Source organism: Pseudonaja textilis, chromosome Z, assembly GCF_049901715.1.
Source record: "Pseudonaja textilis isolate UNSWEBS1 chromosome Z, rPseTex1.2, whole genome shotgun sequence".
Taxonomy (NCBI): Eukaryota; Metazoa; Chordata; class Lepidosauria; order Squamata; family Elapidae; genus Pseudonaja; species Pseudonaja textilis.
Window position 1 is genome coordinate 99849046 of NC_142008.1, and position 26608 is coordinate 99875653.

General features: G+C 39.4%; 1 protein-coding gene across 2 annotated transcripts; it reads left to right on the top strand.

Annotated features, from left to right (window-relative positions):
• The first annotated feature begins 351 nt into the window (after positions 1–351).
• On the top strand, positions 352–25437 carry DLX4 (distal-less homeobox 4). 2 transcript variants are annotated; one of them, XM_087916931.1, is made up of 3 exons: positions 352–1124; positions 16529–16722; positions 23840–25437. In XM_087916931.1, the coding sequence occupies exons 1-3, from the start codon at positions 734–736 to the stop codon at positions 24089–24091; spliced, it is 837 nt and encodes a 278-aa protein (XP_087773057.1). In that variant the 5' UTR covers positions 352–733; the 3' UTR covers positions 24092–25437. The 2 variants fall into 2 exon arrangements, with proteins under 2 accessions (XP_087773057.1, XP_087773058.1); XM_087916932.1 differs by lacking the exon at positions 23840–25437 and adding an exon at positions 22552–23833 and having other exon boundaries at positions 421–1124.
• The last annotated feature ends 1171 nt before the right edge of the window (positions 25438–26608 follow it).

Below are 26608 nucleotides of genomic sequence, written 5' to 3' on the forward strand. Positions count from 1 at the left end.
TCTGCCTAGTCCAAGGGTTGACAAACATTTGGAGTTGGACTTCCTCCTCTCCTTTCCTTCTAATATAGGTGAGAAAAATAGACGTGCCCGGACCTGCTGCGCTCCATCCAATCTATCCTCTTATTCTCCCTCCGTCTTCCCCCCTGGGGTGGGGGGCGGCTGAGGGAGTTGCTTAGCCGGCTTAGTGGGCGGACCTTCAGAGGGAAAGCGGCGGATTTTTCGCCTGGCTGGCGAGGCTGAAGCTTTGGAAGGGAGGTCCCCAGGGGCTCCGTGACATCATGCCGCGGGCGGGCCAATTGGAGGCGGCAAGGGGCGGGCTCGGGAATGAAAGGAGAAGCGGGCGAGGCGGGAGGGGTGGGGAGAAACGTCCCCTCGGTGGTTTTCCTCCTCTCTTGTGGCACCAGGCGGGGAGAAAAGAGGGCGCTCGGGGGAGCTTGGGGAGAAGGCGAGGAGTGGGCGCCGTTGCTTGGACGCGAGTGACTGAAGGGCCCGTGGAGGCGGTGGAACTGCAGCCGCTGCAGGTGGCAGTATAGACGTCGGAGTTTCCCTTTGGCTTGATACGGCTAAGGAGGCGGCGCTGCTTGAGCATGAAGCTCTCTGGCCGCGGCAACATAGCTTGTGGTCGCCGCCGCCGATCTCCCGAAACGCGGTAGTGGCCGGAGCCGTGGATGCGGCGGCGGCGGCGCCTGGGCTTTCTCCTTGTCCCGCCGCGGAAAGTCCCGCAGATCTTTTGATGATGACGATGAATTCTCTGGCCGAGGGCCTACTGGGACCGCCGGACCCGTCTAAAGCGGCTTTTCTGGACTTCGGGCTGGGACCCCCGTCTTCTCCTCACCAGCAACCTCAGCCCTCGCAGCCGCAGCAACATCCGACCACCTTGGCGGCCCCTTACTCACTCCAAGCCTTGCACCCGCTGCCGCCGCCGCAGCAGTCTCCGCACGACGGCGGCGTCTTTCCTCCTCCTGCCGCCTCCTACGGCAGCAGACCCCTGGCATATCCCCCTTACCCCGGGGCGGCCGGTAGCAGCCCTCACGCCTTCTACCACCACCACCACGGGACCTCCTACTCACCTTACCAGCAGACTTCGAGCACCTTGGGCCACGGGACGAGGCTGGAGGAGACGGGTAAGGGGAGGCTGGTTAGCTTGGGCGAACGGGCGGGAAGCAAGCCCGGGGCGGCTAAACCCACCACCACCAGCCAATTCGCGGTGTGTGTGCAATCTCCGTTATTTTATCCAGATGATAGGTTTCCGACATTAGTAGGGTCACCCTTAAACACTAGTCCAGAACAGTCCCCTCCTCAAGCCACCAAAAGATTGGGCTACAACTCCCGCTGTCCGAGACAACAGGTCCACCGCCTCAGAAGTAATGAGAGTTATAGTGCAGCACATCTGGAAGGAAGGGGCTGAAGGAATGTGAACAGATATGTGCTGTTTTCAAACCTTTAGGAGGGAAACGGGGAGGGGAGGGAAATGGAGGTATAGGAATGGAACAAATCGGTATTAGTATCTGTTACTAACAAAGAATGTTGCCCTTTCTTTTGTTTATTTTTTGGGGAGGGGGGTGAGTTGACATGCAGATTAGGACATATACATACATACATACATACATACATACATACATACATACATACATACATACATGAATTGCCCTTTTCTAAATTAGAAGTTATCCTAATCTGAGGTCGCATGTTTAGACAAGACTTCCTTGTTCCATTGTGTGCAAAGAGGGTTGAGCCAGTCTTGGCCTCTCCTCCGTGGGATGAAAGAGTTCCCAATTCGTCCTGGAGAATGTGAATCGAATATGGATCGAAAATTTGAGGGCGCTCCAACAAGTGTCAATACAATTTTATTTTATTTTTTGCATTTACTCAGTGTAAAATCTGCATCGTCTGCCGTTTCGTTAGCAGCACATTCTTAGACCTATCTGAGTTGAGGCAAGCATTTCAATTACTCCACAATTACAAGGAGTCTAATGGGACGGCAGATCTCTCTTCTCTGCATTCCCTACTGGCAGCTTCTAATGTAGTCTAAGCTAAGAGAAAAATAATACAGAAACACTTTGTTCAGAAAGATTACCTTTTAGAAAATGAAAACAATTGCTTTTGCAATGAAATAAATTATAACCCACTGTGTTATGACACCTTTAGATAGTACAATTAGAGAGACGGATCTTAATTTGAATAAACTATAGTTGGACCCTGAAATACCTTGCATATGATTCAAAAACTTATTTCGATGAATATTTATCTTCTTCCTCAACCCCACCAGATTCCTCCCCCCCCTCAAGAATCAGCACCAGTTTCCTTTCTCTGCTTTTCTCCCTTTCACCCCATTTCCAGGTGAAAATAGTCTGCTTCCCCTGAACTATTTGTCCATTTGATAACATCAAAACTTCACAGGGCCATGACTGAAGCAGTGGCACATAGGTCTAAGGAAGAGAAAGGCAGTTCTTTTGGGGGCAAAACAGGCAGCTCTTGAGTAATGCATCACTGATGCTCAAGCAGCCAGAGGACGAAATCTCATTAGCTTTTCTCCTCAAGACCTTTAGAAACCGGGTTATTGCTTTCCAGGCTTTCTGATCATGATGAACGCTGCAGTCCAATTCAACCAGAGAATACTAAGTTGGGAAAAGTTACTAGGAGTGTTCATATTTTAATGAATAATTGAGCAACGACAAAATAACGTGCAAGCTTTCAGGACTCTTAATGAGAGAATTGGTGCAAAAATGCAAGAAAAACAGTAAAATTAATAATGCTGAAAATAAAAATAACTATCTTGGTGGGAAGGATCAGACTGGGGACCAGGACAAATTGACCTAACCGGCTGTGGATAATAAGTATTGCAAACCTGTCTGAAAGGTATCAAATGAGAAGGGAAAATGTCTCGAGCTCAGTGTTTTGCAACTCCCAAAATTCCCCAGGCTGCAGGCTGCCACCAGTCAGCATGCAGGCTGGGGGGTTCTGGGAGCTGAAAATCACACATCTTAAAGTTGCCAAGGTTCAAAAACCTCTACTCTAGCAACTTTTGGTTCCTGAGTGCTATTCTGCTTTAAGACTTGGTTTTCAACTGACTTACATATCTGTGGTGCTCTTTCAAGATTGCATAAGAGATCATGGACATCTTTAATATATTTTGTTTTGAAGACAGCAATCCAGACAAATGATGACCCAAGCAATTTAAATCTGATATGTCACTTATTTCTGACCAAAGTCATTTCTCCCTGCTGGAATGAAACTTTTTTTTTTTTTTTTTTGCTAACTACATTTGTTTATATCTTTCCTGGAAACTTCCCTTTCCTCTCCAGCCCATCTAGATTGAACATGCCTCTGGGCACTTCTCTGTTGTTTTGCTAGTTTTCATTGCTATGTCAAACAACCAGGTACACTGAAGTACTCTATAAATAACTTACTACAAGAGGTAGAAATTGTTCAGGAAGCCACCTGGAAAAATTCAATAGCAGCTCAAAGGTACATGGTATATGACTGAAGATTTTGTTGATGTACAGAATGTTTTTTCCCATCCCTGCTACTTGGATATTTTCCATCCTCTTAATATAGTGGCTTGTAGAATGAACAGGAATTAAGCTCTGTTTTTTTTCCTGGCTTAAGTCTTACCCCTAAATTTGGTTCCAAGGGACGTCAATCTCTAAATAAATTGAGTCAATGTCCCCATACCCGGACCTGTCAATTTACATTATTTTACTCCTTCCATTTATGTATTCATTCTTTTTAATTAGCTTTCTAGTCCAAATTCCACTTCAGGGAAAAATAAACTTTCCATTTCCAGGATATTCCTAGAAACATTTATCTAATTATTTATAACTTTGGATTGGAGGTTACTACTCATTATCTTTTGGCACAGAAAAGGTCCTGTTTTGTTTTTGAATTTCCACCATCTTGTCGAGAACTTTCTTCCTGGCTGATGTTCAAGGACACTTAATCTAACGATGTAGGGATTCTTTCTTTCCAATCTCTTATTTTACTAGAGGATGATATTGTAGTCCACGTTCGCTATATATATATTTCTAAACATTTGAGAAACTTGAAGTCAGTACAATCCTTTAATAGAATACTGATTGACTTTTTAAAATGTATATCGCGTACAAAAATATAAATAACATTCTTGTTTACAACACATAGGAACTATTTTGAAAATGTCTCTTGAAGCCATACAACTTGGCTTCAAACTAAGATCTCAAGAAACATACTGTTTAAAAAAGGAAATTATCTTCTGAACTGTGAATTTACATAAACTGAGTTGTTCTGTTATTTCTTTTGCAGCCAGCTGAGGTTTTTTTTTAAAAATATAATTTTTAAAAAAGCAACAGTAATTTTAAAAAATCCAGTTTTTAAATGTAAAAAAACAAGGGTTGTGATTTAAGTATCAATTTATACTTTTAATGTGTGATTTGTTTTTCTAATCTGGCAGGGAAATGCTTTGGAGGAGAGAAAAGAAAGACTAACATTATTTGTGTTTTGGAATGCACTAGTAAAATTTAAAAAAGATTACTTTATTCAGTAACTATAGCTATTTTAAAAAATTGGACCAGTGTTCCTGTCTAATTCTAGAAGTATTCTGACTTTAAGGTTAATCCATAACCCTTAGGCTATCTGTCTCATACACACCCCAACCCCCATCTATCCAAACTTCACAGAACCCTTTGTCAGAATTCCATGAGACTAGTTTGCTAAATTTAAGGGAAGCTCTCATAGTTTACTTTAAACAATGCCTTAATGTACATATCTACACATGTAAAAATGGACAATTTCCAGAATTGTTTGATGATCGACCACTGTCAGACAGATAAAGGAAACATGGGTATTAGAGAGTCAGAGCGAAATGTCTTCCCCTGCCCCCAAAAAAAAAAAAGCAGGACGTTTTAATTTAAGCATGGTAAGAGTGATTTACTTGCAATACTGGAAGCAAAATGCTTTCAGGGTTGGTGAAAGGCAAAGCAATCCTCTTCGTCTTTTGGAGAAATAGCCTCGCTTCAACTCTTGCCTGTTTCTGCAAAGAAAGGAATCCCTGGGTTAGTAGTGTCTGTTCGTCCTCCCTACTGCAGTTAGGTGTTTATTAAATGCCCCTTATTTACTTGTGCTGTATAATTTTTTTAAAATTTTAATTGGTACCTGTCAAATAAATATGTGAAAAAGAAAGCCTCTTGCTAAAATCGCAGCAGCCAGCGAAAGGGGTCCCTCGCTGGTTCTTTGATTGAAGAACTAAAACTATTTTAAGGCGAGACAGTGGATAATTAGCAGTTACTAATTGTTATGAACCCGAAGAGTGGGGAAAAAGTCGGTGGCAAATATTCCAAATTGGTCAGCAAAGAACCGTGGTTGTAGCTTGCGCGCGCGCTCATGGGGGGATTGAGCTATCTCCATTATGGGGCGCTGAGTTTCGGAGCTGTGTAGGTTTTCACTCCGATTTGTGAATCCGACTAGGTAAAGCGCTTCGTTTTTTTAATTGCTAACGTTTTCCAGGTTTGTTCAGGAACAGCTCGCCGCGGAGGGTCTGTTGCCCCTCGTGGTTTGTTGCATCAACCACAGCTGTTGCTGGGGCAATGTATCAGCCACAGAAACTTTCCTTGACGCGGTTTGTTCTTAGCGTCACCCACCACCACGGCGGTGGAAAGCCGATCTTCATCGACCAAGCAATATAACGAAACGTGTTAAAACCCATAGACGTTATTCTTTTTACGCCAGATTCATTCGCTAAGCCATAGAGTGGTCGCGGTTTATGGAACAAAACACGCCTGGCTTGGTTCGCTTAACACCTAATCAAACCCAAACAAACTTATTATGGTTTAATTTGAGTAGGAACCCAGCACTAGCCTGCGCTCCTAAGCGTATTTCCCAGCAAGTTAGTTTTGCTGAATAAAAAAAATCGTTCGTTTCCAGTTGAATGTGCTTCGCCTCAGCGCAGTGTGAAGTTTGTGGGAAGATCAGAAGAGCAGGAAGTGATGGTCCCCTTCCATTGTCCGAGGAGATGGCTTTCCTCCAGACCTTGGTAACCTATCTGGTACACTCGAAATAGTTGGGACTACAGTCCCCGTCATCTTTTGCTATTAATCATTCTTGTTGGACATGGTGTGGGATTTAAATCAAACACAGCGGGAAGGTGCCAGTTTCTGTGGCTTTCTCTTTGAAGCCATAAATTATTTCTTCCTTTGTGAGAGTCTTCATAAGCATTTTCCTACCGCCTTTCATATGTCTTCTAAAGGGCGGTTTACAAACATAGGTTGGATAGAGGCCAAGGACCCTGTCGCTGCCGATCTAACCGGCTTGTGTAGAATTGTATCATGAAATTGAATTTCATCGGGAACAAACCTGTCCGGGATTGCGCTGTATGAAGTGGTCAGTTTTTGAAGTGCGGGTTTTTCGTTTTTTACTTTTTGGAGAAGAGGCCCTAGGAAGCTGGAAGGAAGTCTCGAATAAGTGTGCCGGACGGTCATAAATTAAACCTCTGAGCAAGCAAATGAGAGGTTCCAAGGAAAGAAGCTACACCATCAGTATCTCTACACAAGCAAAATATAAGGAGGTCATTCCCTAAATATATGCCTCATTTATTTTAAAATACGCAATCATAGGAAAAAATAGAATGCATGAATATATAGGGAGTGGGGGGTTGTTCCTCGTTCATACATTGCTCCGAGACTGGGAAAAGAATTAGAAGCTGCTGGAGGAAACAGGGGAGCCTGCGCCCTATTCTTTCCCCCCAACCACATCCTTCGCGCAACAGGTGGACAGCGGGGCCTTTGGACTCATCATTGAAACACACTTGCTGCCCAAGAGCGCTTGAGGTGAATCGTGCAACTCAGAATTGATGCCGGTCCCGAGGTGTTTAAAATAGTTGTTTAAAATACCCCCCAAAGAAGCCGGAAATGGGAACGTTGTGAATCAACGATAAAGAAAAAGCTCACTTTGGTAAGCTTAAATCAATCTAACAGTTCGTGCGTTTTGGAACTTGGGCTGATCTTTCTTTTTACCCGAAGACAAAATTCAAGCGGATTTAGAATGTTCCACCACCCTTTTTGGTGCGCATCTGCCTCATTTCTATTCTCTTATTGTTCGGCCTGATGTAGTCTTAATTCCCTATTAACCTTTACATTTAGTGAGTTTCAGCTCTAAGGTTACTGCTAAATATTCAACCTTCCCTAAAAAGCTGAATTAGAAACCAAAGTTCAGGTAGATCAGCCAATAAAACCTTAAGGGCTCCTTGATTTTGGTTTCCTTTAAGGGACACGGTTTTCAGTTTTATTAAGCAACTAAAGATACAAACCTGTCAGATTCGCCTTCTCTCTGCCAATCAAATTTTACTTTTTACCTATTTGTAAAAGGATGTATAATTTAAGGTGAGCTAGTAGAAGCTAAGTGACTGGCAATTTATTTAAATGCATATTAGTTTACTATATCTGCCCCTAGTTTTAGAGTAATTAGCAGTTATTAACTGGAGATAATGGGGGTAAACGTGCCAGTTTTCACTTAGTGTTCTTGTAAATTTCTCCTTCCCACGCATTCACAAGGTTCCTATTATTTGTCTTGGGCATATTCTTCTTGTCCTTATTATTCCAAGAAGCCTGCTGACAGACAATAGAGTTCCTTTGAAAAAACAATAACTAGGGGAAAACCCCAAAGAGGTTAAGAAACAGTTTATATAATACAGTGAAAAAAAAAAAAGCAGGCGTGTTTTTTGTGAGAGAAAAATCCATATTAAGAAAACACTGTTATTAACCTAACGGAAGGTTTACAAAATAGAGTGCAAGCATTCGGGTTTCCAAGAATTCTTTATTACACAAGATTATTTCTAGACGACACGGAAGGGGGGAAGCGTTTAAGTCTTCTTTACCGCCCCCCCCCCATTTTCTAATCAGAGATGGGAGATGCCCTAGGAAAGGCATTACATGGTTGATTAAGAACGGTTTTCACCAATATTATTTCCTTCCAGTCCACAGACAAAAATAACCAATTTGCACTGATATTTCCAGGCATTGGAGAGTTCTAAATCGAACTGTTGTGTGTGTGTGGGGGGGACGAAATAGTTGCAGAAGGAAACCCCTCTTTGGAGATCATGAATAGCATGCCGAGCTGTTGCATCATCTCAGACACAATTTTCACAATTTGCCTCTATGCACACAACCCTGTTCTATGCAACTACTATACATATACATAATTACAAAGACTTGAAAGAAGAAGAAAAAGAATAAATGCACGATTCAATGGATTTCCCTTTCCTCCCCCCCATCTTTTTAGCTTCTCACACTTCTGTGGGTCCTTCTCAAAGCTGGTTTAGTTTGGAGAAAAACACACTCCATCCCGAAACACAAGCTTACTAGCCACCCCTAAATGCAGTGGCGTAACAGACAGACATAAATCTGCAGGTCAATAAATACCCGCTGAACTTGATAAGGCGTGTCACGTCCTGCTTGCAAATTCAGTCTCTGGGGTTTGCATGTCCGGCCCCAACCCGGCGGATTTTCGAACGACCATCTTCGAGAGAACAAGTTTGAGGCGTGGCGCTCCCATTTCTTTTCCTTTTCTTTCTTTCTTTCTTTCTTTTTTTGTTATTACACTTTATCTTTTTAATTAGGGTACTCACTGGGCCGGGCGCCTCGGAGTTCGCTCTTGGGTTGATTTTTAAATTAAGTTATTCCTTTAGGGTTTCGGACATATGAGATCTTTTTAAACTCCGTTCTCCGAGGGCTGCGTGGAAATGGTTGGCGCCTGTTCAGGCCACACCTCAGGTTGATTTGCCAAATTAACAGAACCCGGAGGTTTTTTTATGTTGATTTTTAATTTAATCTCAGCGTGCTCGATGGTATCCTTCGAGTTTGTGCTGTGATCTCGTGTGCCGTCAGTTTTATTCAACAATAATAAAATCCCGCCAGACTGAATTCAGCGGAGACAAATTCAGCGAAGTTGCAAAGCCAGAGCTGGATTTCAGGTGGCAGCCTCGCTGAAATATGGGTGAGGGTACTTTTGAGTAAAGACAGCCTCGCATAAGCATTATTGATCAATTCACTGAAAGTGGTGATAGGAAATAAGGCTGAACTTCAGGAAAAGTGGTTTGGAGAAAAGCGACTTCTTCCGCTTTTAATCCTCTTTGAAAACTCATTAGCTCGGTTTAAATCGATTCGATGCCTATCAGATCGAATCATTTAATTCCTCACTTAATAAATCGATTTTTAAAAAAGGAGTAGATCTTTTGGGAACATCAAACTGGCTGAAATTATCAAATACTTGACAGTATGTTGCCATATTCGTTTTGAAGATGATGATGATGATGATGATTAGGCAGAAAGACAAGGTAAATGAAAGGAAAAGGAAGGGCAAGCCCATTAAACTGACCTTACGTAAATCCAGTTATTAAATATGAGTCGACTGCAATCTAGCTGGCTGAAAGTGGGGGAGGGGGCTTTATTTTCCTCTTAACTCAGTCGGCTTCCAATATTTTCACTCCATCTGTTCTACAAGGCAGATTAATTGCATCACCCAGCCATCGTTGAGATGCTATAAAGGTATATAGGTTGATACTTATTAGCTGCGAATAAATACTTCTTTACTTAATATTCACCTGGAGATTCCCCTGTCGACTTTCATCTCAGTTGTAATCTGGTCCGTGTTGACTGTCTCTTCTGTGTTCAGAGTGTAGTGAATGGTATTTTATTTAAATACGACATAATCTGCCTTTGAAAGTAACCTCTTCCTAGGACAATAACGTTCAAAAGCATGTAATTACACTTTAAACAAGCTTACAAAAACAATATTTCCTTTGTATTCTTGTCCGTGTTGGGAAAGGCAAAAGAAAGGCTATGGATGGATTTCTGTTTCTGTCCCGCTGTTTCCTATGGCTTACTTCATTTTTGCCTAGGATTGCAGCACTTAATGCAGTCTAAATACCTTTACTCAGTTGATTTGTTTGTGGAAGTAAATGTGCACGTAGCAGCTGTCACCTTAATAGATGTGCCTACTCAGAAGTAAGGTCATCAGAGCTCTGTAGCCATTCCTCCCTCCTTCCCTTCTCCTTAATATTGAAGCGCATCTTAAAAGTGACATGGGCTTTCTCTCCTCTTCCCTCCCCGTGTCTATATCTCCATCTTCTTTTGCTTAAGTGAAAAGTTGATTTTGTTTCTGGCTGAGTCCTAATCATTTCCAGTCATGCCTCTTGCTTTAAATCTGAATCGGTTTTAACTGGAACATGAATCAATTTTTTTAGTGCCAGAGCATATTCATATGACACCTACCAAGTCACCAATTCTACACCCTTCTGGAACTTTATATCAGTGCATAAAATTGAACTTACTTTGGGAGTAAAGCTTGCAGAAAAGTCATTTTAGGATAATTTCAAATTCTGGTACTAAACTCCACAGTGCTGTGTCCTTATTGGGGTTTAGCAAATAATCAGTATGTAATTCTATAGATTACATAGTTTTTATTCTCTTGGCAATGGTTCTGACCTTTATAGGGTATAGAAGTTGTCCTTTCAATGAACCTTCAGTTGATGAAAGCTACACTCCACCACTTAAACTTGAGGATACTTTCTGCTTGACCTATATGAGAAACAGAGGTTTACAACTTAAGGCCCAAGGCCACAGGAGCCCGCCCTCATATGCCTCCAAAGGCATTCCTTTATTAAGTGACTAACTTTTTTTAACCTCCCCCACCCTAAATATGAAAGTGGAGACTATATGGATATCTTATTATAACGTCAATGTCAGTTTTGATTGCTTCTCCCATGATTTTTGAGAACACAGCTCCTGGCATAATTTTTGCTAAGAGTTGTGCATGCAATGCCAAGTGCATCCTTGGCCCATAAAAGTTGGGTACTTCCGGTTTACAGAAAACTCTAGTATATTAAGTCATAATATCAAGCTTTCTTGATATTATGACTTAATATCAAGTCATATATTAAGTCATAATATCAAGGTTTCTTGATATTATGACTTTCTTCTCCATAGTTCTAATGCTTCTTTTTTTTTTTTTGGTCAAGCCCACATCTGGAGGTCATCAGGTTGGGGAAGCCTGGAAGATGAGCCAATTAAAGTGATTAAGATAAAAAGCCAAACAAGATTAGGAAATTAGGCACACTTTAGCTTTGTAAGAATGCTGGCAAGCGTAGATTGTATGAATCTGGTCCAATGCAAGATGTCTGAGTCAATATGATTACTAAATTTGAATAAGCTGCATTATTAATACTATTGGATGTATTTGCTACCTTTCTATTGAGTGAGATAAGAATCATGTTCCTAGTATTTAGCATAATACATCTTATAATTTTATGCTAGTGTTAGTTTTATCCAATTACCCTAAGGATGAAGAGTTTACTTCCCATCAGGTGTTGCTGAATTACAATTTCCAACTTTCTTACTGTTGATCATACTAGGTATGCTGTTATTAAATATAGTTCAACAATGTGGGCCAGGGGCTCTCCAACATCTGAGTAAGGACGGACAGTCATATGCAGACATATAGATGGTTCACTCCTCTGTACTCTTAGACACCACTGTATTTGTGGCAATGGCTCTTCTGTGGGTTTAGCTTGCAGTTCAATGTATTGGACAAATTTAGGTAAAAAATGTTAATTCAGTAAATGATGCTATAAGAATCCAGCTAGTGTTTTGGTTCATTCATGGTTCAGTGAATTGGACAATGCCAAAAAAAGTCCATTTCATAAACTATGGTTCAATTAACCATAGCTTAGTAAACAAAACTAGTTTTGTTTTCATGGTGTTAAAATACAGTAAATGTGTACCTCTCCTGCTGGTTTGTAAACATTATCTCATCAGGAATTATACTCTTCGTTGATTTTCATCTTATGCATGGTTATTTAAAAAAACATTAAATATAATTTGTTCTGTGCATTTTGCAGACTTAGATTTATGCTTATCTGGATGTGAGATGCATTGAAGTCTTTTACTTTTGAGGAAGGATGCCTAGAAATGCAGAATGATTTGAAAACCTAAATCATCAAGGTTATCAATCAAATAAAAAGAGCTGCTGAGAAAGGGAAGGATGACAATCCACTGGTTTAATACATGGGATGCAAATTTAAAGTAATAATTAAAGTAAAGTAAAGTAATAACTAATATTAAATTAAAAGGCTCATTATCAATTTAATTTATTTTCTTCCTTAAGTGCTGTACTGCAGCAAATTCTCTAGCAACCTGAGTGGTTTTTTAGTTCTGCATTTCACCTTTCTTGCAGGACAGAACTTGAGAAAGAGGTATCTTAAAATGCTGCCATCCATTCCTTTGCAACCATATCTCTTTGAGATAGGGTGGCCCAGAATTATTCAGTTGGCAGGGAATACACTTGTCTGGGTCTCCATGACTATAGACCAGCCTTTTTCAATCTGGAGTCCTCCAAATTTATTGGATTTCTTTAGGGCAGAGTTTCTCAATCTTGGTAAGTTTAAAATACATGGACATCAACTCCCAGAATTTCCCAGCAGGCAGTGCATAGGGGATCATGGTAATTCAAATCCACTACTGCCCCTAGAATGGGGAAAGGCACCATGTTAAAGGATAAATTACATTCCAGGTAAGGCTTTGTATCTCTGTGTGCACATAACCACTTATCCAAGTCTGCTTGATTACTCCACCAATAGAAGAATTTACCAGGATTGAAATTCATTTGTAGGGCTGTGATCCCACCAATATTTCATCAATAGGGCAGCACCAATTCCAGGACTGAGCTATGTTTTGCTATTGAAGTCTACATGTGGTCAGGAATAAATAGTTTGTGAAGAATAAAATGTTGGTATCCTTTGGTCAGGGTTGAAACAAGAATCACGCATGGATTAAATTCCTTGTTTTGTTTCTTTCACTCGCATTTTCTTTGTGTGTTGCTTTAAGCCCCCTTGAAAGTCCATGTTGAACTAAAAGGCAAAAAGAAAAAAAAAGTTACACTTTAAGGAACATGCTTTCTTCTTTGTAAGGCAAGGCAATGCTAGAAGCCTTTAAAAAATACAGAAGCAAAGTTTCAAAAAACATTTTTTTAAAAAAGAACTGTTATTGTCTGTAAGAGTGTATTATCTTATTATTCCCTCCTACTGTCTCTTTTTTTTCAGCTTGTCAAAACTTTGTATCTTGTGTTATCTCCTTTATTGTGGCTTCTCCAGTAGCACATAGATGTGGTTTACTGAGGCGTCTAGGGAGTATTCATCCTTGAGTGAAGAGTTGGACTTGCTCTTTGCACATGAACTAAGCTTCTTAATTAAATCTGCACTGGTGAGAATTAAAGGCAGCCCTATAGAGGGATCTCATCTTCTTCCCCTGACACAGTTTCAAACCGAGATGAGGGAAAACAAGGCCCCTGATTGGGCCACAACTGCTCTCTGAAACTGTTTGCATTTTGCCAGCTTGCTTTCTTCTGTTCAATTATTTTCTCCTGGGGAAAGGCAGGTTTTTAAAAACACAGAGGATAATGAGGAATTCTTGCCATAATGCAGTAAGTTTGGAATGCTCATCAAATCTAATAGGCTGGGAAGAACTGGGTACACAGGCTAGATTCTTTGCACATTGTTGTTGCTTTTAGCAAATTACAGCACTATATCAAAATGCACAGCAAAAAATGCCACTGATCAAACATACCTTGCAACTTTAAAGTTTGACCTTGTCTTTCATTCCATGCCCCCCTCTCTGCAGCTCCTTTCCCCCTTTTTAATCCAGAAAAAAAAAATCTTTGAGACTGAAATATAAAGAGATGTCAGGTTGTTTTTTCTGCCATTAACTTTGCTCTTTTTGAGAGAAGATAAGCTTTTTGTAATAGACTGAATTTAATTGTGCTGCATCAAATGATCTTAATAAACATTTTCTATATGTGTTCCATATTCTTTGCAGCCTGATTGACAGCTGCTTCAGTAGCATGTTCTTGTTATTTATACTACTTCTTGCCCATGTTATCTCAATCAATCAAAAAATGACTTGGCCAGTTTGATGATTCCATAGTGAAAGAATATTGTTAATTAACCAATCAGATCAGGTTATAATATCACAAAGCCAGTTCAGGATGATGGCATTCCTGCTTCTCTTCATTCTTAATGGCTATGCTTTTTCATCTTGTGTATTTGCATAGGCCAGTCAACTAAATCAGTGCCCCTCCCCTCACACACACACATTTTGGGCACTAGGGACTGGTTCCGTAGAGAGAGGTTTTTCCGTAGACCAGAGGGGGAGTGATTTCATGTGCTGCCTGCATCCCACGGATGTGGCTTCACTTGTTTGTGTAGCCTAGTTTCTGGCATGCCATGGACTGGTGCCAGTCCATGAACCAGAGGGATTGGAAACCCCTGAACTAGAGTGTTTTCAGGCTGTTAAACACTTTTCTGATAAATGTGCTTTGTTGGATCAGAATGTCAGTGAGCTAGGAGTGTAAAACAGCTTAATTGCCAACATTTCTTTCCTCTGATCACAAATATTTCTAAAACATTTGTTTATTTATTCTGTTGAATCATCTTTCTGATGATACTTATTATTTGTGGTAGAAATCTACTGGAGCTCAAATTTCTCCCCCAAATTCCCATGTTAGCCACTTATTCAGGGTACCTTGATTTAAATCCAAATCCAGTGATTAAAAGTTCCTTTCTAATTGTTTAGATAGTGATTCAAGAAACATACTTGAATGGCATGACAAAACTTCATGGTGGTTCATTCTGAAAAGAATTATATTTTTCCCAAGACAACACACACACATTTGGGGGATACTGGATCCAACATTTGGTACTGATCTCCAGTGTCCTCCCCACCAACTCCTAAATGAGTAAAGATACCTGCTTCAAGCCTTGGAGAGTCTGGGAGTCAGACTGATATAGATCCATCTAAATTTAGGTCTAAATTACTGTATTATAGTTTAGATGCAGCTGCCCTTAAAGAAGGCTTGTAAATGCCAGCTGATGCAAAAGGCCAGAGATTAAATATGTAGGGAGACAATGCCAGGGGTGGGATTCTACCAGTTCGCACCTATTTACTAGAACTGGTTGTTAACATTCTAAGTAGTTCAGAGAACCGGTTGTTAGAAGAAATTACTGGAGTAATCCTGTAAGGAAGGCAGGAAGGAAACATTCTGGTGTTGCTTACAGAAACTGCCTCTCCGTTAACCCATATTACATTCTTGGTGAGACTAGACTTCCTGTCTCAGGAACGTCTCTGGAGTTATTTTCCCCTCCTTTGTTGGTACTTTGTTTGTGTGGAGTGACCATTCAAAGTTACAATGGCACTGAAAAAAGTGACTTATGACCATTTTTCACATTTAGGACTGTTGCCGCATCCCCACAGTCATGAGAGGCCAAGCAAGGTGATGCATGCCTCAATGTGAGTGATATTGAGTTGGCCACGCCCAGCCAATAACATGACCACCAAGCCATGCCCACCAACTAAGCCATGCCCACAGAACCAGTTGTTAAAAAATTTGAATCCCACCCCTGGACAATGCTATATCCTTGGACTAAGCTTATATTTCAAGTTCTTCATATGATTCTATGATTTTTCCTGTGTTTTTTAATGGCAAAAAGCAATTGTCACAATTCAGAATTTAGGAGCAGACTTGTCTTTGGGGTTCCTATCAATGTTATCTATAATTCCCATTATTTAATTGTGGCAAGATCAAACAGTGACTTATTGAAGGAGCCCATAAATATTGTTTTAAAAATATGCATTCTTGGCAATGGAAGCACTTCAGTTGTAAGTTCATATATAAATTGTCTCTCAGTTTAGTTTTTTTCAGTGCAGCTATCAATTGCTGAGAGCTGTCAAGTTTCTGGAATTCATTACTCTAGCAGAACATGTACCATGAAGTTGCTAGGCTTATTTGCCTTTACATAGATTTAATTTTCAGACTGGTAAATTAGGAATGAGGAGCCTCTGACCATACACAGGGTACATTTCCATACAACACAACCACCATTTATCATATCCATTATGAATGGTGGTTATTTTGGACAGATATCATGGTATTCTTGTTATCGTTCATTTTAGAATTAGGATTTGTTTTATGTCTACAAATTGAGAGATGGAAATATTATGCAGGGTGCTTTCTGGATATCAAATTATATCATAACAATAAGCTGCCAAACAACATTTGTGGTTATTATCACAGAAATCTGACATAGGCAATTGCATCATGTTCCATTGAAATTTATTGCTTTGTTGTTACTGAAAAGCGACAAAGCAGTTGCAAAGTCAGAAATCCAAGGAATTCACTATTATCTTTGGGAAGCAAGCAGCATACATGATTTCCTCACCAACTTTGCCCTCACAATGATCTTATGAGGAGGATTAAACTGTGGGATAAACAAGGCACAAAGGTGCTCAGTGATCTTCATAGTGGAGTAGAGGTGAGGCTGGGGTTTTTCTTGTCCAGCATTCTGTCAGTAGCCCCATGTTGAAGCACCAGTTTAAAAAATTGCAAATAACTATTGACATAGATGTGAGTCTCAAGTCTGCTCAAAACCAAGCAGTTCAACAGCCATTGATGTTGGCTTCAACTACACATTGAATCTTATTTTTCTCTTTAATTCTGTTTCTTTCAAAAGAACTGGAGAAATCAACCATCATAGAGAATGGAGAAATCCGCATCAATGGGAAAGGGAAGAAAATCCGGAAACCACGCACCATTTATTCTAGCCTTCAGCTCCAGGCCCTCAACCAGCGATTCCAACAAACCCAATATCTGGCTTTACCTGAAAGGGCAGAATTAGCAGCACAACTGGGCCTGACCCAAACACAGGTGAGATGCTCTATTGATTTGTACTCCCCATTTGTTACCCATCAGTCCCTGCTTTCCGAGGGTGTATATTATGAAGATAATCTTCACAATAGCCCTGTAAAATTGGTTAAAATGAAGATGGTGACTTACTTTAAATCTAGTTCTTTCCATCTACCAGTTGTAGATGAAACAAAGTTCTGAGTGTTTTTCAATCCTGGCAACTTTTAAGATGCGTAGATTTCAACTCCCAGAATTCCCCAGCCATTCAGGCTGGCAAATTTTATGCTGGCTAGGGAATTCTTGGAGTTAAAGACTACATATTTTTAACATTTTCAAGGTTGAGAAACACTGATCTGGAATGACAGCCATTGGGAAGAATATTTGATATTGAAAAGCTGGTGGATAGGAAAGAGATTTTTATCCTATACTGGCTTTTGAAGAGTACAGTCTAGATTTCTGTTCTAGACATTAAAAATGAAACTTCCACTGGAGTAGGGCAAAAAAGAATGATAAAACCAGGCTTGAGAACCTGATTTATAATGTTCTAACTGAACTTCAGCTCCCAATAGTCCATGTCCCTGTTGGCCATGCTATTAGGCCTTCTGAGAATTGTACTTTTCTCCATCTGCTTGCATGTTAACTCTCATGAGTAATTGACCTATAAAGGGATGATAGCTAATGTTTTTCACATTCAGACCAATGTATTATAGTTGCTGTTGCAACCTTGCTTTCACCACTTTAAAGTCAAGTACTAATGTTAATGTGTTGAGTACACTAGAACCCCCTCATATTTCTTACTGAGCTGTACCATATTAATATCATTAATTAACCTGAAGTTCAGAAATTCTGGCTTTCCAAGGGTATCTTATATTTTCTTCAGAATTCTTTTGTCCTTCCCAACTATTTTCCATCTTCGCAACTGACCTGGGAGTTAAATTAAGATGGCCCCAATTCAACGAAGAAACCTTCTATCTGAGCAAGCTTTTGAATCTATGGTGCTTTCCCTGATGACTTAATTGTCGCACCATGGCTTTTAAAATATGATCTTTGAAGAAAGAAATTGCTTTCTTGGAACAGTACAAAAATAAAATAAGTAGTGAAATAAGTAGCACAATAAGAAATACATTGGACAGTCTGTTTGCATCAAATTGAAACACTGCAATAACTTATCATTTCTGCTGGTAACATTGCTTAGGTGGTGGATAAGAGGCAATCAGCAAATTTTGGGAAACTCAGATGTACACCTCCTGAAAAAAAAAACACACCTTAGGAAACAAATTTAAATGTGGAGGAAGAAAACCTCCAATCAGCTGGAATGGTAACTGAAACTGAGCATGGTGATTATAAAATATGGACTGATTGATAAAAGAAAGAAATATGGGCATTATAAAAGAAGTTAGATACCAAAGATAGATGGAAACTGAGTCATTGCAACATTTTATATATATGTCAACATTTCATGGCAGATTCTATGGGTACAAAATAATAAATTGATAATAACTGCAGCATTTAGTGTGTTAGAATCACTTCCCCGAGAATGCTGCATTCTGTCTTAATAAGATAGGATATAAGTAAGGATGGACGTATGAGTTGTGAAAAGAGGGGAGGTTGTCACTAAAGATAAGATTCAGTGCTGTCAAAAGTCCCTCACACACAATTGCCTCTTTTACAGATGGCTAAGCCACTTAAAGAGATAATTTGAGACAGATGAATGGCACAGATGAGATCTTAACCAGAGGCACTTAAAATGTATTTGGACAAAGAAGGATTTCAAGTAAAATGGTGGAATCTATGTGCTTTTGGAGGGCAGGATGGCAGAATTCTAAAGCTGTAAATTGTTATAAATAAATGTTCTTTTTCCAGATAGAGCATTTACAAATCTACTATTGATATATCAGAAAGTGGAACTTGCTTGGTCTTCTTCTACTTATTTGTTCCTTGGAATGCAGAAAGAAACCAAACAGAATATTGCCAGCCAATCATCTTTTCCCAAGAGACTTCTCAGGTTATGAGCGTTCTCGAAGAGATCGTCTTAGCTTCTGGATGAGTGTGTGATAGATATTTCACAATGCAGTACTAGTTTATAGAAATGGTGCTATACAAGGCAAGGCTCTGTCTCACTTTCATGTGAAACAATGTTATGCACCTACAGAAACAGATTTTTCTGCTGTATAAGGTAAAGTAAAGGTTCCCCTCATACATACGTACTAGTCGTTTCCGGCTCTAGGGGATGGTGCTCACCTCCTTTTCTAAGACAAAGAGCCAGCACTGTCTGATGACGATTCCATGGTCCTGTGGCTGGCATGACTAAACACCAAAGACGCATGGAACACTGTTACCTTCCCACCAAAGGTGGTTCCTATATTTCTACTTGCATTTTTACATGCTTTCAAACTGCTAGGTTGGCAGAAGCTGGGACAAGTAATGGGAGCTCAGTCCATTACGCAATACATTACGCGATACTAGGGATTCGAACTGCTGAATTGCCGACCTTTCTGATCGACAAGGTCAGCATCTGAACCACTGAGCCATCATGTCCCTGTATATGATGTACAAAAAAATTTGCATTTTTATCCATCATAAATACAGTACATAATGTCCACAATGTCCATTAAGACCATTCTTGATTTGTTCCTAAATGGAGCACAAACATGGTGTCATAATCATTTTTTTGGTCATATTCCCATGCCTTCATCTCACTGCCAGCACATATGTGAGTGAGACTTAAACTACAGTTAGTTACACTGATATTAAAGAAATACTCTCCCCGCCCCCCCCCCCGCCCCCACAAACCCTCAACATTGCCAAAGTCAACCTCAGATAATGTAAAATCTGTTAGACTTTGCTAATAAGTTGAACTTGAAACAAAACTAGGCTGGAGATCAGCAGAGGTGACAGCAAATCTCACTTCCCTATAAGTTTAGGACCAACAAAAAGATGTGTGTAGTCTGCTAAATCAACAGTTTAAAACTTACACTTGCATGAAATTTCTCTTTTTGGGCCACAAACTTGTTTTCCCTAAATAAGCATGCCTTGCCACATATCATTGGTACATTATGAGTAATGCTTATTTCTAATGTAGTTTTTATTTAGTTTAGAACTTGACAACTTTTAGATGTGTAGACTTCAACTTCTAGAATTCCCCAAGCAACATGTTGGGAGTTAAAGTCCATACGTCTTAATATTCTGGGATTAATTCCAGTTTAATTGTTTAATTATGTATAATTATATATAAAATTGCTTTTTAAACTTTGCTAATTATTTTGAAGATATTTTTCTGCATGAAAGGCTTAAAGTAATGTTTTTAGTAGATTAAATATTGTTTCTAGGTGCACTACTGTTAAGCAACTTTCTACTACGGTACTCTCCAAATCTTCACTGAAATCAAACTGTCAATTTCAATAGAGTTTAAGGGGATCCAGCTCTTGGATGCAGTGTTTCTCATCTGTTTCTCTGAAGGTGGCTGGAGAATTTTGGGAATTGAAGTCCCATATTAAACTTGTTGAGATTGAGAAATACTGACCTATGTTTAAATATTAAAATGTGTATTCTTGCCCATTTACACTATATTTGCCTACTATTAAAAGGATTCCCAGATTTTTGGTTAAGACGTAAGTTAAATGCACTTCAAGGCACATAAGTTCTCTTTTCTGAGTTTAAGGGTCTATGTGAGTAATGATTACTTGATAACACTAACACTATTGTTTTTTTTAGAAATTATGGCTTGTCAGCTCAGTGCACTTGTTCAATAAAAGTCCGGGATAAACTTTTTTTTAAATGAGAGCTGGAGGTGGTTTCAGGGAGGTTTCTCTTCTCCTGGGCTGAATGTATATCTTCTTTGTCCGGAAAATTTCCTTCTGGGCACACAGGCTTTGCTGGTTTCTGAAGCAGTACAAAAGCTTTCAAAACCTGTTTTCTGGGGACAAAAATGGGATGAGTTCACACCGTAAACAGCAAATCCTTGTTTAGACTACCTTTTTTGGAGTGCGAAGGAAGGAAAACTGTATCACAGCAAATATATTTTTGATGATGTTAGACTTTCTTCTATTGCTGAAGTTTGCAGGGTTGTTGCTTGGGAAGTTCAAACAGGATTTGCTGTCATATATATTGATGTGTTTATTCTCATTGTGTTTCTTTAACATTGCTTACTTTATTTTACTTTTGTCTATGTGCCTTTTCATTTTTCTTCCTATTTATTATTATAAGCCACCTAGAGTGGCCTAACAGTGAGATAGGTGGCAAATAAATAAATAAATAAATAAATACACACACACACACACACACACACACAAATAAATAAATAAATAAATAAATAAATAAATAAATATAAAAGGAGGGAGGGAGGGAATCTAAGAGAGGCCAATGAATGTTGTTTGAGCATGCTCAGTAGCCACAGCCTAGTTTGATCTTTGCTGGGGTGGGGCGAGAGACAGAAAACTATGAGCGGGATTGAATTATCAGAATTCTGATTGGCTGCACTAGGATCTGCAACATTATGCTTTTGCTCCATTGGTTCTAACTAAAAGCACATCTAAACATTTTGCAAAACTATTAGTGTTTTTTCAAACTTAGCCACTGTAGGTTGTATGGACTTCAACTCCCAGAATTCCACAGTCAGAATTCTGGTTGGGGAATTCTGGGAACTGAAGTTCACACATCTTAATATGGCCAAGTTTGAAAACAGCATTGTAGACTGAACATACCAAGGATTCTTATGATAATAATAGGCTGGACCTTTGTTTAGCTACACATCACTTATTGACTAATGATTTGCTGTGATGGTGGAAGTAGCTTATGGCCTCTTAATACCAGTCTTTCATATCACTTGGAATTGCTCAGGTAGCTTTAGGTAGAAATGCTGAGACTTGAACCTAGGATCTTCTGTTTGCAAAGCATGTATTCTTTATCACTGGTGTCTGGCTGAATTTTTTTTTTAAGATTAACCACCTGACAGGTTAAAGCTAATCTATCAGATCAGAATTTAACACATTTTAAGAATATTCTCTTCCTTGTATTACTAGCACCTGTCCCCCACTCTACCCTTCTGTGCTAATTTTGTTTAGGAGACAGCCTTTCCCTTTTGCTTGTTCATAGGCAAAGCATGTTGCTCTTTCTATTTATATTAATTTTAAAAAAAAGATGAATCAAGCAAGATCACATAAGGAAACATTAAGAAAAGAAATAGATAAAATCCCAGAGAAAGAAATGCAAGGTAAGCTGAAGGAAGAAAGAGAAACACAGCATCTAAAAATGATAAAGATTGACATCGTATCCCTTTTCCTAAAAACTCAGTCCTTGCTTTTGACCCCTTCTCCATAATGCTTAATTTCCACCAGGTCCAGCTCTAAAAGATTTTCTCTCTCTCTCTCTCTCTCTCTCTCTTTTTTTTTTTTTCAGAAAGCTGCAGGCTTGCTATCTTGATTCTAAACTCTTCTTCTGTATTTTCTTTTTGGATTTTAAATTCTTATCTGATGCAATGCATGGCACTCCAGCCAAATCTGCAAACTAATCAGAAAAGGTAGTGTCCCCATACCTATGAGGACTACAGGGAGTGGGTGGGGTCTCTTGCCTCAGATGCCTGTAGTTTTCCTTTTCTTCAACATGCCCTGAAGACCAAACTTTACACTTTGCCCTCCTTCAATCTTTCCACAAGTGCCTTTGTGCAATAGGCTTTGGGGGTGGGGGGAAGGGAAGGAGCCCTGCTTGAAGCAACCAGTTAGGGTTAGGCTTCAACAGGGAGCCTGAAAAAGACGTGTGAGAGCAGGTTGCCTGAGAAATATTTATAAGCATAATGCGATGATCATTGCAAGAGTCCCGGGAAATGGGGCGTTCTTGTTTTCCATTTTACAGATGAGGGGAATTAAGGAAGAAGGAAACAGGCAAGATCACTACTCGAAGGTAGCAGGAGCTACCCAACAGTCAACTTTTTGCCATGAGGGTGATTTGTATTTGTTTGTATGTGTGCATGCATATGTGTACAAGCATACCATCTTTCAATCTGAGCATTCAAGGATGGTAGCAAACAATAAAATAAAATGCAGATTACAAAAATAATTCAGAGGCAGAAATTTAAACCAGTGCAAACCTTAATTATCAATTACAGGTCAGGAAAATACATGTTTTGGCCACATATCCAAAGGAAAGGGTGACAAATGCAACTCCTGTTGGACTGTACTACATCCTTTGGGAATGATGCAGGAGAAGGCATTTCTACTTTGTGCCACATGGGTACATCTCCAATGTAGACATTGTCAAAGAGGGCATGTCTACAGTTTGTAATACTCAAACAGGTTTGCAGCAAAAGCAGTGCGTATTCAGACAATCTGGATTCAAGTAATTTAATGTTTTTTTTCAATATATTTGAGTCCAATGTTTTGCACCATTATGTATAAAAGCCATCACTTTGGGGAAAGGCTGGGACGATATATCTCCTATCAGCATTTCTGATGATCAAAGAGGATGGGTTTTAAAGTCCAACAGTTTATAGTGCAGCTCCATATCCTTTTGAACAGTGGTACATGATTTGGGGAGTAAAATGCTGGAACAGTATATCCAAATGCCTGTACTATAAGGTATGTGATACTGCTTCAATGTGTGAGCTGATTTCCTCTGTACTTTGCATTTGGCAACAGATATACTTACAAGTCCATGTCAGATTTAGCAGTGACCATCACTTTACATACGTGTCCACATAGGCCTAGGTCAGGGCTTAAATTTAGGTGGACCAAACCTTGAAAAGAGGAAGGTACAATGACTGCCAACTTTTATTAGATACAGAACTAACAGAATTAAAATCACTCTTCAGAAGCTTTTTTTAAAGTGTCTTTTGAATCTAAAGAGCATGAAATTTTCTTCCTTTTAGCATTTTCATCTTATCCAACAACATTCATTTGTTATTTTGAAATGCCTTGGTATTCAAGAATTTTAAGGATCTTGGAACAAGGTCAGCAATGAGGGAAAAAACATTTAGAATTTTCCAATCTAAAATAACCATGAGTAGAAACATTAGGCAGGGAGAAAATAAAAGCCATTAAAAAGTACAAAAATGTAGATGCAAAAAGTTCTAGATTAAACTCCTCCCAATTTTATTGTAGCTGTTCATGCGTTCTCTGCTTGCACCCATTTTCTTTTAACCCAGGTCAAGATTTGGTTCCAGAACAAACGTTCCAAATTCAAAAAGATTATGAAGCAGGGCTCCAGCATCCAAGAAGATAATTTACATAGCTCTTCATCTTTGTCCCCATGTTCACCCAACATACCTCCACTTTGGGACATCCCCATGGCATGCAAAGGACCTCCTCTGCCTTCTAACACCTACATCAACAGCTTTGGACCTTGGTACCAACAGCCACAACACCAAGATGCCATGGGAAGACCTCCAGTGATATGACAAAGACAAAAATTGGAATGTCAGACCATGTCATGTGCCCTTTTCTATAAACCTCTGACCAACTTTCCTGCTATAGGGAAGTGGGACAAGGGTGAAGTAAATGGCTTCTTTAAAGGAATTTTCAGGCCTTTCCCCTTGACAAGAAGCCCTCTAGCTAGAGATGACTGCCAATATAGACTTCCTTTCTCTGATCCAGGGCCATATCTAACAATGGTGATGGAATATGTGATCAGAGATTGGGAAAGGGCCCCAGATCCCCCCTGACTGTAAGTCAGGAGCCGCTGAGAATACCTCTTCAGTGGAAATTTATGAAAACAGTGCCTGTGTTATGGTTCCAAAGATAAGCTCATGAGTAATGTGGCCCTACATAGCATATTCTATAGTTGTATTAGGAGTATTTTTGTTGCCTTGAGTTTTGTTTGCTTCTGTCAAGTTTTCTGTATCTTAAACAGTTTTGATAACAGATATAAATGAAATTGGTGTAAGCTTTTTCCCCCTAATGTAGAGCTTCAGGCAGGGGTGAAAAGGTTTCATTTTTTGTATCTCTGTCCATCATGCAGATAGATAAAGGTATGGAAGCATTTATTCTATTTTTATGGCAATCTTAGTATAGTGAACAGAATTCTATTTCAGAAAGGTATTAGAAAAATGGACTACTGAATTGGATAAAAATTCAGAAATGAAAGTCTATGCAAGGGGCAAGGAGTCTGAGATTTTCTGTTGATACTGGACTCCATCTCCTATCAGCATGTCTGATGATCAAAGAGGATGGGTTTAAAGTCCAACAGTTTATGGTACAGCTCCATACCCTTTTGAACAGTGGCACATGATTTGGGGAGTAAAATGCTGGTTACTCTGGAGATTTCTTCTCATGGGATTAAATTGGCAAGAAATACAGTATAGCCCATCAAATTGTGTTCAATATTTTCCCACCTACAAAATAAATTACAGTTGTAGGTAGTGAATGACTATCAGAAGCCCCCAACTTACAAACATCAGTAAGTAGGTTTTGAAAATACTCAAACATCATAAAGCAAATTTCTTAAAGATTATGTTTAAGAAACCCAGAATTGTGTTTACACTTGATAAAAAGTTTATGGAATGTAATCCCCATAGTCTCCTGATGAAGTTTTGGGGGAAAAAACCTATTTGTTTCAACCACTGTTTGAAGTCCTCTCTATTTGAATAACTCCCTGAATAATTTTAATTTTAGGTACCCTCCCCCAGGCTTTGCCAAGCAGAATGACAAATGTTTTATTTATTGAAACAAAACTTTTGGTATATTGTATTGTTTTCTCTTTATAAACAGAATGTAAAACTATAAATATTTTCCTTTTTTTCGTACACATGAATTTGTCATGCCTTTTCTTTACTTGGCTTGCAAAGTGTGAAGCTTAGGTTAAACCAGAGATAGTGATAAAAGATCTTCATGTTAATTCCTGCAAACTTAATTCATGGGTGCAAATAACACTTTGGGAAGCATTGGTCTCTAACGGAACATACAAGAATTTGGTAACAAAAACTCTGTGAAATTTCATACATATGCAACCATTCTTGCTTGCTTGTTTGATCCAGAATTGTTGTTGGACCAGAGTGAATGCCTGAAACATTACAGGAGAACAAACTGATTTAGACTAGGATTGAACAGAGTCTATTCAGAGTCTGTTGGCATTCCTGCTGCTCTACATTCCTTCCTTAACAACTCAAGTTTGACTCTGAAATTGGATGGAATGATTTGTCTGAGACAATGAAATCCATTCCTTCTCATTCCTGGATCATCCCTCTTCTGAGGCAGAATGGTTTAATTCATCATGAAAGGGAAGCAAAACATTAGTAATGTAATTTGTGCTAATTTTTATTGCCCTCAAAGGACCCAGAGACAGTTTTTGATATTTTATGTTGGGAACCAAAAATCAATTAGGATATTTCACTCTATGTCTTGTCTTAGGAGAGATATCATTGCCTTTCTGTTGCAGGCAACAAATGCCCAATATTTACTGTTGCTTAAGAAGAGATATCTCCCCCACTCATCTAAGCCAAAGAGCATGAAATCCAAAGTCAGTCAAATTATTTGGGCACATGGAGAAGGGAATCTCACAAGTTCATCTTTCCATCTCTAATGGGGAAATTAAAAAGTAAACATCTATTAACTATCTTGCTTTTTCCCTGTGTGACAAGTTGACCACTTCTCTCCATGGTTGGTATCCAGGCTTATCATAATTGGGCAGATGTCAATAGATTCAATTCAAGAATTTAACATTAATTCCTGCAGCACAGTTTCTTTTTGCTTTTAAATTTTCTGACTACAGGCCCACCTTTCTCAAAATTAATAACAAGACTGATGAAAGAGTAATAACAGGGCCCTTTCCAGATCCTTTACTGCTGGAGATGAATATGACATCCACTCTATTCTTTATGTTGAAATATTAGCCAAGTTTGGAAGTTGCATTTTTTTCTTAGCCTAGAACTTTGCAGGACAAGCAACACAATCCACAAAATTCCCCCAACCCATCCCAT

What these genes read in the sequence shown, in the direction of transcription:
- DLX4 (XM_087916931.1), top strand. Translation starts at nt 734, where the DNA reads ATGATGACGATGAATTCTCTGGCCGAGGGCCTACTGGGACCGCCGGAC. An exon ending in GACGAGGCTGGAGGAGACGG is followed by an intron (nt 1,125 to 16,528) that starts GTAAGGGGAGGC and finishes TTCTTTCAAAAG; the next exon opens with AACTGGAGAAATCAACCATC. An exon ending in TGGGCCTGACCCAAACACAG is followed by an intron (nt 16,723 to 23,839) that starts GTGAGATGCTCT and finishes CTTTTAACCCAG; the next exon opens with GTCAAGATTTGGTTCCAGAA.